The 13,089-nt window shown below is 34.9% G+C and overlaps 1 protein-coding gene across 1 annotated transcript; it reads left to right on the top strand.

Annotated features, from left to right (window-relative positions):
• The first annotated feature begins 7,380 nt into the window (after positions 1–7,380).
• LOC107664925 (platelet glycoprotein V-like) lies at positions 7,381–9,841 on the top strand. The gene is made up of 2 exons (XM_016455622.1): positions 7,381–7,427; positions 7,952–9,841. Exon 2 carries the CDS (start codon positions 7,961–7,963, stop codon positions 9,839–9,841), a length of 1,881 nt encoding a protein of 626 aa, XP_016311108.1. The 5' UTR covers positions 7,381–7,427; positions 7,952–7,960.
• The last annotated feature ends 3,248 nt before the right edge of the window (positions 9,842–13,089 follow it).

Genomic DNA, 13,089 nt, shown 5'->3' with positions numbered 1-13,089 from the left:
TTAGTGGTAAACCGATTATATATATATATATATATATATATATATATATAGGCCAGGTTGACAAATTTGAGATAAGAATGTTAGTTTTCAATGTTTTTATTGAGCAAACAAATGAATGAATTTATTGAAATTTCATATAATAAATATATATACACTACTTTTAAGAAGTTTGGGGTCGTTAAGACTTTTTAAGGTTTTAAAAGTGTCTTCTGCTTACCTAGGCTGCATTTATTTGATCAAAGATATAAATATTGTAAAATATTATTACATTATTTTTCTATTTGAATACATTTTAAAATGTAATTTATTCCGGTGATGCAAAGCTGAATTTTTAGCATCATTACTCCAGTTTTCAGTGTCACATGATCCTTCTATTATATTGATATAGAATTATCTATAGGATATATATTGATCCTTCTATATTATTAGATATTAGAAATCATTCTAATATGATGATTTGCTGCTCAATAAACATTATTATTGTTATTATTATTAATATTGAAAACAGTTGTACTGATTGATATTTTGGTTGAAATTGTGAGACTTTTTTCAGAATTCTTTGATGAATAGAAAGTTCAAAAGAACTGCATTTAATTGAAATAGAAACCTTTTGTAGCATTTTAATTGTCTTTACTGTCAATTTAGGTCAATTTAATGCATCCTTGATGAATAAAAGTTTTAATTGCAAAATACAAATAAAATAACCCCCCCCCCCAAAATATGAAAATTTATGGTAAATTATATCAGATTGTTACCGTTATTTTTGCTAAAAACTCTAGTTACATTTATACATAACTTAAAAAAACAAAACAAAGGAAAGGGAAAAAAAACAGTGTTCAATAACTAAATAAATTGTAAATTTAAAAAATTAAGTTTGATAGATAGATAGATAGATAGATAAACTTGTTTCTCACAGGGTTTAAGCCAGCACAATCTAATAAAACATGTTTCAGGCATAAAGGATTTTTTCCAAAAAGAACATGCTGGTGGATCTTCGCCTAATATTAAAAACTTGAGGGTGATACATACACCATGAAATAAATACAGCCCAAAGCGACACAACACTATGACATCAATTAAAATGTCTTTTTAAGACTCATTAAGAATGATGATCCTCAAGGAGCTACAAAACAGCACCCGAGCAGCGACTGGCAAACAAGAAACAGCAACACAAGGAAAAGCTGAAAGCTCTCCAAACAAACACGAAACCAACGCTGAACACATCCCAGGAGGTCTTAGCTAGGCAGCAAAAACAGCACATTTTTTAAGCCTGCACATTTTCCAGGCAAACATTCCTAACTTTGTCTCCAAGAGCAAAGAGCAGCTGCAACACAACAGCAAAATGCTGAATCCACACACATGAAACGACTGAAAACAGAAACCACAAGGACATTCTTCAAGGAGAAACAAACAGAAACTCGTGAGAAACGTGGTATGTTGCTCGTCTTCATCCTGTTAATAAGTTGAAAACATCCAGATGCACTTTCGCATAAACACACGCAAACTTTTATGTGGTACCAAATACTACGACATTCTGAAGTTTACAGTCGAGGCTTTCACTCAAATTGTTATGGCGATAATATAAAATAAATGAAAAAAAAATTTTTTTTTTACAAAACTGATTCAATGACGGGTTCAATGATTCACAAGGTTCTCGCATCTTGTGACCAACGAATTTCATACATATGCAGAGAGTCTAATTGCCACTTTCCATAAATATGGGACACTTTGTTGCCTAAAAGACTTCTTTTAAGCGTTAAAGACACAGCATCATGTTTGTTGCTGTGTAAACTAATAAGATATGTTTGATAAACAATATTATACATCATAAAATGAATCTAGCACAAAAAAGTAGACATCAAACATCTTTTGTGAATGTGAACTTGGCCTGTCCCACTATAGAGCTCTCAACCATCTGTACTGTATTTAACTGTGTAAATATTGTTTATTTTATATGAAATAATTACCTAGAAACCAACATTTGGTCCCCCCGTTAGATAGAATTACTTAATGTTTAAAATTCAGTAATAAAGTAGCTCATATTAGACACATCAAACTCCTTCCAATTTGGCCTATCCCACCTCAGAAGTTCTTAACCTTTTAGGTCGCATTTAAGTTAAAGTAACTTATATTAAATAAATAACTAGAAACCAACATTTGGTCCCCAATTAGCAAGAATTACTTGATTTTTGGATTTCAGTTCCAGACCAATAACTGATTATGAATGAAAAATGTGTTTGTTTTAAATGCATCAACCCTAATCCTAAAATGGTTAACTTGGCCTATCCTACTTAAGAGGTCTTTAAAAAAAACTAGAAACCAGCATTTGGTCCCCAATTAGCCAGAATTACTTATTTGTCTGAAACTGTAATTCAGAAATCAACTGAACCTAAACAAAAAATAGCTAATTTTAAACATAAAAAGTCATTAAAATCATCGATTAAATATATTTACAAGAATGCTGGCAACCAAACAGTTAACGGTAGCCTTTGACTTCCATAGCATATTTTCCAATACTATGGAAGTCAATGGCTACCATTAACTGTTTGGTTACCACCGTTCTTGAAAATATCTTCTGTAGTGCTCAAATGAAGAAAGAAACTCAGGTTGGAACAGCAAGAGGGTGAGTAAATAATGACATAATTTTCATTTTTGAGTCAACTATCCCCTTAAGTTAAAATTATTTATTTTAAATGAAATGACTAGAAACCAACATTTGGTGCCCAATTAGCTACATGGCTTTTGAATTTCGGTTTGAGACCAATAACTGAACCTTAGATACTATCACGAACTGGATTTGGGGCGGAAATGATGGGGTCATTCACACACACACACACACACACACACACCACAGCACCTAAAGCTAACGTCAGGCATCACACGCCATGTAATACATGACATTTGAGGCAAAACAGGCAAGAATGTAATCGCTTTCTCCTTCTATATTAGAAATATATTGATAGAGGCGTTTCTCAGTACAGCGAATGGCTCTGTTTTGACTCCCTTCAGTAACGTAAATATTTTTTGGTATAAAAGGTAACCAATGTATTGAGTCAAAATAACAGTTTGCCTTCATAATTCACCACAATGCAATCATATTTAATCGTTTTTGGCAGTTTTGAATCATCTGACAGGCCGTGCCATTTGCCCGGTTATTTTAACGCAGTAACGTTACACACACAATGCCTCAGAAAGCCTCTTCTTCTTCTTCACTCACCCTCTTTCACGCCAGGCAGGTTGTTCTGATCAATACTGAAATCAGCCATGTCGTCGCCGGCGCGTAATGTTACTCTGGGGTTTCTGAAGGTTATTGTTAATTTGTTTGACAGACGGATGGCGGTTTCCGTCAGATAAATAAATAAATCCCGATCGATGTCATCGCTAATGTGTCGCTCTGATTGGTTTCTGTCGCCAGCCGAGGTTTCTGTCCGTCCCTCCCTCTGTACCCTCAGCGGATGAATATTGTGAGCTCACACACACACACACACACACACACACACACACACACACCACGAAGAAAAGCTGAGCAGTGTGTGTGTTTGCTACGGATGGCAGGGCGGGACATGCCACACTCACATTCTGGCACGCGGGCAAACAAATGAACAAACACAGCCAGTGAACCTGCGCAGTCCTCAAATTCCTTCAGAAGTAGGCTACCTGAATGTTTTGTAAACCTTGTTATTGTCGTTATTTACGTTTAAAATTCAGGCCAACATAAACACTCTGATATTGAATTTATTACTTTAATCACTCTTTTGCTTTTGGAAAATGCAGCTACTTAGCTACTCTGATGTCAGGCTTCCACGATTTTAAAATGATTAAAATTATGTATAGCCTAACTATAATGTAAATATGTTACTATACAAAGTTATGAAATATTAAAAATATAAACATTTTACGGTAAATATAGAGTAACCAAGATCATATTAATTATTATTATTGTCATTGATGTTGTGGAAATTGTAAGAAAGATTAAAAGGTCAAATACCCCATAAAAAACAACAACTCCTAACTCTGATAAATAATTATACAATGTATTTGAATGATTTATTATCATTCTAATTAATGAATTAATTAATGCATTATAGTTTTTTTTTAATTAGTTTCTATCAAATGGAAAATACTTTACTTCCAACGTTTTCCTTTACAAAAACATCATTATAACACCAAAAACATTTTATGATGAATATAGAGTACAATATTTGATGAAATATTATTTTTGTTTTTAAGAAATTTTGGAATTATTTTGTATATGTTATTATTGTGTCAACTATTTATTGATCGATAGAAACTGAAAAAAGAAAATAGAAAAAAAAAGCTGAATATCTAACACATATAAAATAAATGAACTTAACTTAAATATTAACTAAACTTAAATATTGTTTTAAGAATGATATGGATCTGAATTTTTTCAAGTTTTAATGCAATTAGAATTTCTATCGGATGGACAATGCCTATACCTTACTTTCAAAGTTTAAATAATAAAAGAAAATCATATATGTATATGTCAAATGATTAATCGTGATTAATCACATCCAAAATTAAAGTTTCTGTTTACGTAATATATGTGTGTACTGTGTATATTTATTATGTATATATAATACACATACATGCATGTATGTAAGTTATGTTTATATATTAAAGATATTTATATATAATCTAAATTATATGAATACAAATATATACATGTAAATATATGTAAATATTTTCAAAATATATATTGTATGTGTGTGTATTTGTACATACATAATAAATAATAATAGGCTATTTGTAGAGTAACTCAGTATACTAAGTTAAAAATAATATGAAATATGACTTATCATTATTTTAAATATTAATATAGATTTTATAAATTCAATTTTAATATACAGGTGCATCTCAATAAATTAGAATGTCGTGATGTGAGCCAAAATCATCACAATTAAAAGAACCAAAGATTTAAACTACTTCAGTCTGTGTGCATTGAATTTATTTAATACATGAGTTTCACAATTTGAGTTGAATTACTGAAATAAATGAACTTTTCCATGACATTCTAATTTATTGAGATGCACCTGTAGAAAATAAAAAACCCACAAAAAATAAATATTTAAACACAATACGTTTGTTAATTATAGATATGGATCTCAATGTTTATAGGTCTTCATCCAACTAGAGTTTCTATAAGATGTAAAAGCTGCCAGAATGACATTATATTGTACATATGACATCCATCATCATACTGTTTCTTGTTATTCTAAGCACTGACTCACATATACTTTTAGTTAAATTAAAAGAAGAATGCCATGAACATTTTACCATCCCCAGATGAATGATCCCCAGTATTGCCAGTGATTTACTCTTGTCCTAACATACACCGCCGCTGATTGATTGCCCGTCGCTGGCCCTGAGACCACGTCAGAACATCAGTCCCAGCTGTCACGGACCCTCTTTTAGATACAGAACGTACACGTCACACTTTTGATTTACAGCGATGACACATCCTCGCGTCTTCACACCTGATTAAAAGTGTCCCATCTGATGAGCCTCCAGCAGAAGAGCCTTTGGTCAGACACGCACCAGGATCATTCCCTCAGTGCCATGGACAGACTATCCTCAGGAAGTCTTCTTCCACGACTTGCTTTTTTACTTCTGATTGGTGCTCTCAACGTTCATACGAGAAGCCTTGCAAGTCCAGGTGAGTACAGGCCACTAATTTGATCTAAATGACTGGTTTGTGATCATAGATTTAATTTAAATCAGTCTCATTGTATCTTAATTGTGTGCTTCCAATTGTGTGTTTCCATTTTTATAGTCAACCAGGTTTTCCATTCAAAGGAAGATTCAGATGTGAAGAACCAGATTTTGGCATTTCTGCTACGGAAAAACATCATGCCTGTGCAAGAAAAGGATGTAATAGGTAAATAAATGCATTTGATTTATGTGTTGCACAGATTGTCTTACTCTTAGCAAATGTATAATGAATAAGCATTTTATAATCCACAAACCTGCACTTCTTCTTTAATCTCAGGACTCGAGATGGCCAGAAAAATCGCAGAGCTGCAGGAGGTATGTTTCATTTTGGTCATGTGTATTTAATGGGAAAACGTTTATTGTCATTAAATACAATTAAATAATAAACCAACTATTATTATGAAAGCTAATTGTCAGCTTGCTGTTTCAGCTTGCGGCCCTTCAAGAGGAGCTAAATGTAGAAAGAAAACTGGTGTCAAACGCAATAGAAAAAGAGAGACCGATGACCAGCAAAAGAGATGATGGTGAGTGTTACTTTTTTATGAACAGATATGTTTGTCAACTGCATAAATGCAGATGTAAAATTTTTTCCCATTTTCTTTTTAGCCTGTTTCTGGAAATACTGTGTTTGAGGATGTTAAAGTGAAGAACCAGGAGCAAGAAAATCTGCAAAATCATCTAATGCCTTAAGATGTGTCAAAACGAGCAGAACGGTTTCAGATATGGAATTATATGTATTCATAATGTGTCATGATAATCATGATAGTTATAATGTACTCATGACTTTACTCTTATAACAAAAATGTATTTTATGTAAATGTCATCTCAATAAAACATCAAGTGAAATTTATTGATTTTACTCTATCATCTCATTGTGCAAAATATTCCCTATTTTTTTAAGGATCTTGAGTGCATAATTAAACATATGAATGCACAATTTTACTACAATAATTTCAAAATAATTTTATATAGGCTAAAACTTGTCATCTGCCTTGATTTATAAAGATTGGCTTTTCAAGAGCTCTTGTCTCCCTCTAGTGTTAAGACTTTGTTGAACATTATAAATGTCACGCATACCAAAAGAATATATTAACCAAAGACCTGACGGTAGACTGATTGGTTACCAACATTCTTCAAAATTCTTCTGTGTTCAACAGAAGAAAGAAACACATATAGGTTTGGAACAACTTGAGGAACAAAAACGATGACAGAATTTTCATTTTTGGGTGAACTGTCCCTTTAAGGACACATATGAACATATGAAGACAGAGGATTATGGACATAAAATAATGCACAAAAAAAAAAAAAGGAATCGGAGACACTTTTTGGTGAAAGAAATTGCACATTGTCCAAACAAAAATAAGGAACATGTATTGTTATTTTAATACTGCCTTTTTCAATCAATCAATAATTAGGGATAGCTCCTAATGTCCCACTCTGCATTATTGAACATTCAGTAATTTATTTATTTATTTATTTTTAAAGAGAGATATTGCAAGTTGGAAGACAATGACTTCTACAATTACACACAATAAAGACAAAAAAAAACAAAACAAAAAAAAACTCATCACAACGGATGCAGGCTTCACTGCAGAGTATGATAAGTGTCGAAAGGGAAGAGCGATTTCCATAGTGTGGTTATTAAAAGCATAATGCATCCATTTTAGCCAGACATTCTTCAGTATCTGTGAGAGGTAAGTTTAACATTGCTACTTCATTTATTTGTTTTAGTAACTTATCCCTAACTTGTTTTAGGAAAAGTTTACCCAGAAATGAAAATTCTGTCTAAATTCTAAAGTTCCCAGAAATGTACTCACTTTTTTTGTCAATCCAAACCTCCATGACATTCTCTCTTCTGTGGAACATAAAAGAATATATTTTAGAAACTGTGTCCATTTCTGTCCATATAATTAAAGTCAATCGGGTCCAATGTTGTTTTGGAGCCAGTGGACAAGAATGGACATAATTTGGTCCACTGAGTCCAATGTTGTTTTGGACTCAATGGACAAAAAACCAAAGAAGGAAGAAGGTCATACAAGTTTGGAAAAATATGGGAGGGTGTAACCATTTTTGGGCAAACTATCCCTTTAAAACGTAGTCATTTTTTTAAAAATCATATATTTTTTATTTTACATGGGGCAATTTATTTTCCTAAAAATGATCAATTATATAATGAAGAAGACTCTTATAATGACATATGCCTATATTTGTTCCCCAGTTTGAGAATATGTGGTTCACATTTGTTCTACTTCAACTTCTGCCTCAATTCGCCCTCTGTGCTCATTGTCCCAATCGGTGCATTTGTGACATTAGGGGTTCTGCAAAATGCACTGGGGACATCACCGACATTCCTCCTCTCGACCCAACAACAACCTTCCTACTCTTGCTAAATGACACAAACATAAAGATCCTCAAAGACCGAAGTTTCCAGCCGTTCTCTCTTCTGCTACGACTAATGATCACGCACAGCACTCTAGACACCATCCAACCAGAAGCCTTCCATGGTGCTCCACAGCTTCGGTCCATCAAGCTCTCATCAACCGCACTCTCTGTCTTCCCACCCAAGGTGTTTAGTGAGCAGAGCAACTTGGAGCAACTGCAGCTAGATGGTAACCAAATAGCTTCCGTTAGTTCAGAACTCTTTGAGGCGATGGTCAACCTGACTGAACTAAATCTGAGCAAGAACCGCATCTCCCAGCTGGACGCTGACGTCTTCCAGGGTTTGACCAAGCTGAATTACTTAAACTTAGCTGATAACCAACTGAGGAACCTCTCGAAGACCCTCTTCCACAACCTTTTGCAACTCAAATCTTTGGTGCTCTCATCCAACCAGTTGGAGACTCTTGAAAGTGGTTCCTTTGACCATCTAAGCAACCTGTTGGTGCTAATGCTACAGAAGAACCAGATCCGAGAGATTCCTCCACGTCTTTTCTGGCCCTTGCCATCCCTGCTCACCCTCTCAATGTCTGCCAACCAACTCTGGTATATTCCAGCCGAGACCTTCTACTACTTGCCCAACCTGACCAAGCTCACCCTCTACAAGAACCCCTTCATATCCCTTCCTTACCAGCTGATGGGACACATGCCGAGACTCCAAGAGCTGTACCTTTACGAAACCAATCTATCCACTGTCCCATGGAACCTTTTTGCAAACATGACCAATCTACTGGCTCTCAATTTACACTTCAACAACAAGTTGACCTCCCTCCCAAAGAACCTCTTCTGTTGTCTGCCCAAGCTGAAGAAACTGTCCCTGAAGAAAAACAGCCTTCAGGAACTAGACCCGGAGCTCTTCTCAAACTTGATCAGCCTTCAAATTCTGATACTTAACGAGAACAAGCTTGAGTCTCTCCCATCGGCTATCTTTCACAACACCTCAAGACTAGAAATACTAGACCTGAAACACAACCATCTGAGGTATCTCCCCGGAGATGTTTTCGTACACGCAATGGCGCTAAAAGATCTCTCTCTTAGTGGCAACAAATGGAATTGCGATTGTAGCATTATGGGTATTGCAGAATGGATTCATGAAAACCCAAAACGAATCAGTGACTTGGATAAAGGAGTAACATGCTATGAACCATACCGCTTAGAAAACCATCCGCTGCAAACGCTGACTTATGAGGAACTCCATTGTGGTGTTTTCCAGACCACATTTATGGCTACAAGTGCCATTACCACTGGGGCTCCAGCGACACCAACCCTGCAAACATCTACATCTACAAGCACAACAGCAAGAAATACTGCAAATGCAACTACAACTGTAACTACTTTTCCAACAGACGCCTCTCTACTTTCTCCTACACCTGATCATATTTACGTGAAACAAGGCAATGGTAACAACAATGATCCGGCGTTCTACGATACAATTGTGCTGGATAACGGACCTGAAATTGTGCACAACAATCATTACAATGGCTGGGTGTACCTGTGGACTGTCCCGTCAACGGGTCCCTACAGTGGATTTATGATGGCTTTGTACATTGTTCTCTTGGTCAGTGGTGTAGTCCTGATTGTGGCCAGCTTGTATGCTTTGTATCGGCTTCATAAGGTGATTCTGCTTTTAGGAAAAGTCACTATGGGAGAAAAATCAGAGAATAGTGGCTAGAAGAGTGTGAAGCTTCAAAGTCAAACTCTAGAGAAATCTTAAAAACCTCTTCAGTTCTTCTCTAGCGAATTGCTATGTGTTTTCACATTATAGTGCACATTGTAATTTGTCTAATTGAACTCTATACATATTTATGAGGACTATAAAATCCTGAGACCACTAATCAAAAGCGTCTGTCTGGCATTTTTCTCATTTTATGCAACAAATTTCATTACAAATGATGTTCAGCACAACTTATGTGACAAGCTTCAGAATTTGTAAGCATTAATTTATACAGCCTTTTACAATGAATCTTTTGTTTCTTTTCTCAATACACAAATTTTCCTTTCTGCAATTTCCACATTCCAGTGCTTTGCATTCACAAACCTGATAAAGACACACCCTTGGTGGTTGTTTGCAGTGTAAGACCAAATAAAATGTTTCTGTTCTTTGAGAGTGGTTTCTTTGCCATGTGTGCCACCTGGTGGTTAGACAATATAGAGCAGAATTTATAGGGCAGAATATTCATATGTTAACATATTTACAATGTACCACCAAACTTATTTTCTCAAGCAAATTATTATTTTTATTTTAGTTATAATTATTATATTTATTGTTTGTTTATTTAAATAACTTATGTATTATATTATACTATTTTTAGATTATATAATATATATTTAAATATTAAAATTATTGTTAGATTAGGATACTCAAACTGCAGATCATTAGAAAATATGCACAATGTCAACCTTAAAATTATAGTTTTTATTTTAGATTAGTATAGATAGCCTATTATAATTATTAGGCTATTAGGGAAAGCATGAAGTGTGTATTTTCGGATGTTAAAATACTAAGTGTAAAAACTATTGTTGCGATTCTTTTTAGTGTCACTAGAGGCACAAAAATCACACGTTTCACTTTTAAGTAGGCTATGAGACCGAACCACCCAATGAAGAGATGTGGCTAAACTCACGTTTGAAACCAAAGTGTAAGAAAGTTGCGCACATCCCACAAACCCACACAGGGCTCAGGTGCAGGACAAAAAAAAAAAAAAAAAAGTCAAACTATAGCAAAAATACAAACGTATTGTCCGCACACTGATGTAACTGCTCCATAAAAATAATGTATTGCGGCAACGTTTCGACCATCGGGTCTTCGTCAGGCACAAATTACGTGAACTGGTACAACTCTTTATAAGTAGCAGGTGATCATTCTAATGATCATTCTACAAAGGGAATGTTTTTGGATTTATACTCTAAATACGTTGTCACCTTTTGGGTTGAATGAAGATTTTGATATTAAGCCTTTTCTATAGGATTGTGTGTATTTTTTCATCTGTCTTCAGTATTGTTTGAATATTTTGATTGATTATTGATCTGTATTGATTTGTTAGTTTATTCGAGTTTAATGCGGGTTTTCTCTCTCTCTCTCCTTGTGGGAGTGTACCTGCACAGTGACTGAATGTCTAATTAGAATGATCATCTGTTACTTATAAAGAGTTGTACCAGTTCACGTAATTTGTGCCTGACTAAGACCTGATGGTCGAAACGTTGCCGCAATAAATTATTTTTATGGAGCAGTTACATCAGCGTGCGGACAATATATTTGTATTTAAACTCACATTTGCACATTACTATTTCACCATAGTTTAGCTTACACAGCAAACATGTACCAAGCACTTTTATCAAATTCTTACCACTCCCACATGACTAACAATACGCCTCAATGAACGAGCCCAACACTGATGTTTGGCGTGACTCCAAAACTCAAATAAAGTGTTAATTGATAGGGTGTATGCTCGTCTGTGGGCGCGGTCCATCCACCAATGTAGCGTGAACTCCTGAAGATCTCTATCACAACATTAACAGGGGCCCGTTCTTCGTACATCGCTTATTACATCCGAGATCAAATGTCACATCCGAGATGATATCATCGCGCTAATCAGGATCTGGATAATTCGGTTCTTCGAACGCAGCTGTTGTTGATGATTAGTCTGGCTGGATCGAGTTATCTGAGATAATTGCGTGTTTATGGGTTGGTTTAAAAGGGGCTATGCATCGATACTCAAAACCACGATCAGCAATGCAGCGAGTGGCTGGCGGCAAGACAGCAACGTAAAGACGTCTTATAATTAAAAAAGACACCTGACGAAAAAACTTGACAAATTTCTGGACTTTTATAAGGAAACAGCCAAGCGAACAAAACTACATAAATCTTATAATAGATAAATGAAATGTGGCTTATTACATCCGAGATGAAATGTCACATCCAAGATGATATCATCGCGCTAATCAGGATCTGGATAATTCGGTTCTTCGAACGCAGCTGTTGTTGATGATTAGTCTGGCTGGATCGAGTTATCTGAGATAATTGCGTGTTTATGGGTTGGTTTAAAAGGGGCTATGCATCGATACTCAAAACCACGATCAGCAATGCAGCGAGTGGCTGGCGGCAAGACAGCAACGTAAAGACGTCTTATAATTAAAAAAGACACCTGACGAAAATCTTGACAAATTTCTGGACTTTTATAAGGAAACAGCCAAGCGAACAAAACTACATAAATCTTATAATAGATAAATGAAATGTGCACGGTTTTTATTTTATTTTAATTTTTTACATGATTCCCAATGATTTATATTCACGATTTCTAATATTTGTACAGGCTTTACATTTTTATTTCAATGTAGTAATTAGCAATTCATTTAATTTTATATTTGAACAGATTTGTTAAGTTTCTTAAGGCTCAAGATCATGTTATCTGCATCTCCTGCGCTCCATCAAGCCACTCCCATAATATCTGTCACCACTCAAATTAATGTACGGCTCAGATTAACTGTATACATAAAGAAATTATTTCATCATAAATATTTTAATGAGTAAAAGTGTCTGTGTCTATATATAGACACAGCCAGTTTTACTCATTGAAATATACTATAGCCTATAGACTACACAACATTATTATATTGTTTTTCAATTAATTTTAAAATTATTATTATTTTAAATTACTGTCCGTGGATCAGTAGGGTACACTTCTATTAAAGTAGCAGTGGCTGGGACAGATTTTAAGTATCAATTCTGCTTAAAAAGATGCGATCTAATACTGTTTACATGAAATAAGCCTGCTCCCGAGCAGGTTTAAGCTTACGGACCTGTTGCTATGACAGCAACTCCGGGATGAGGTTCGAAGAACCAAATAATCCAAGATCATGCCAAATCGTCAACAATCAAATCCAGCTAACTGAGTTAGCGACGTACGAAGAACGGGCCCC

Source organism: Sinocyclocheilus anshuiensis, unplaced genomic scaffold (genome assembly GCF_001515605.1).
Source record: "Sinocyclocheilus anshuiensis isolate Anshui unplaced genomic scaffold, SAMN03320099.WGS_v1.1 scaffold417, whole genome shotgun sequence".
Classification (NCBI taxonomy): Eukaryota; Metazoa; Chordata; class Actinopteri; order Cypriniformes; family Cyprinidae; genus Sinocyclocheilus; species Sinocyclocheilus anshuiensis.
This window is presented reverse-complemented; position numbering and strand designations above follow the sequence as displayed.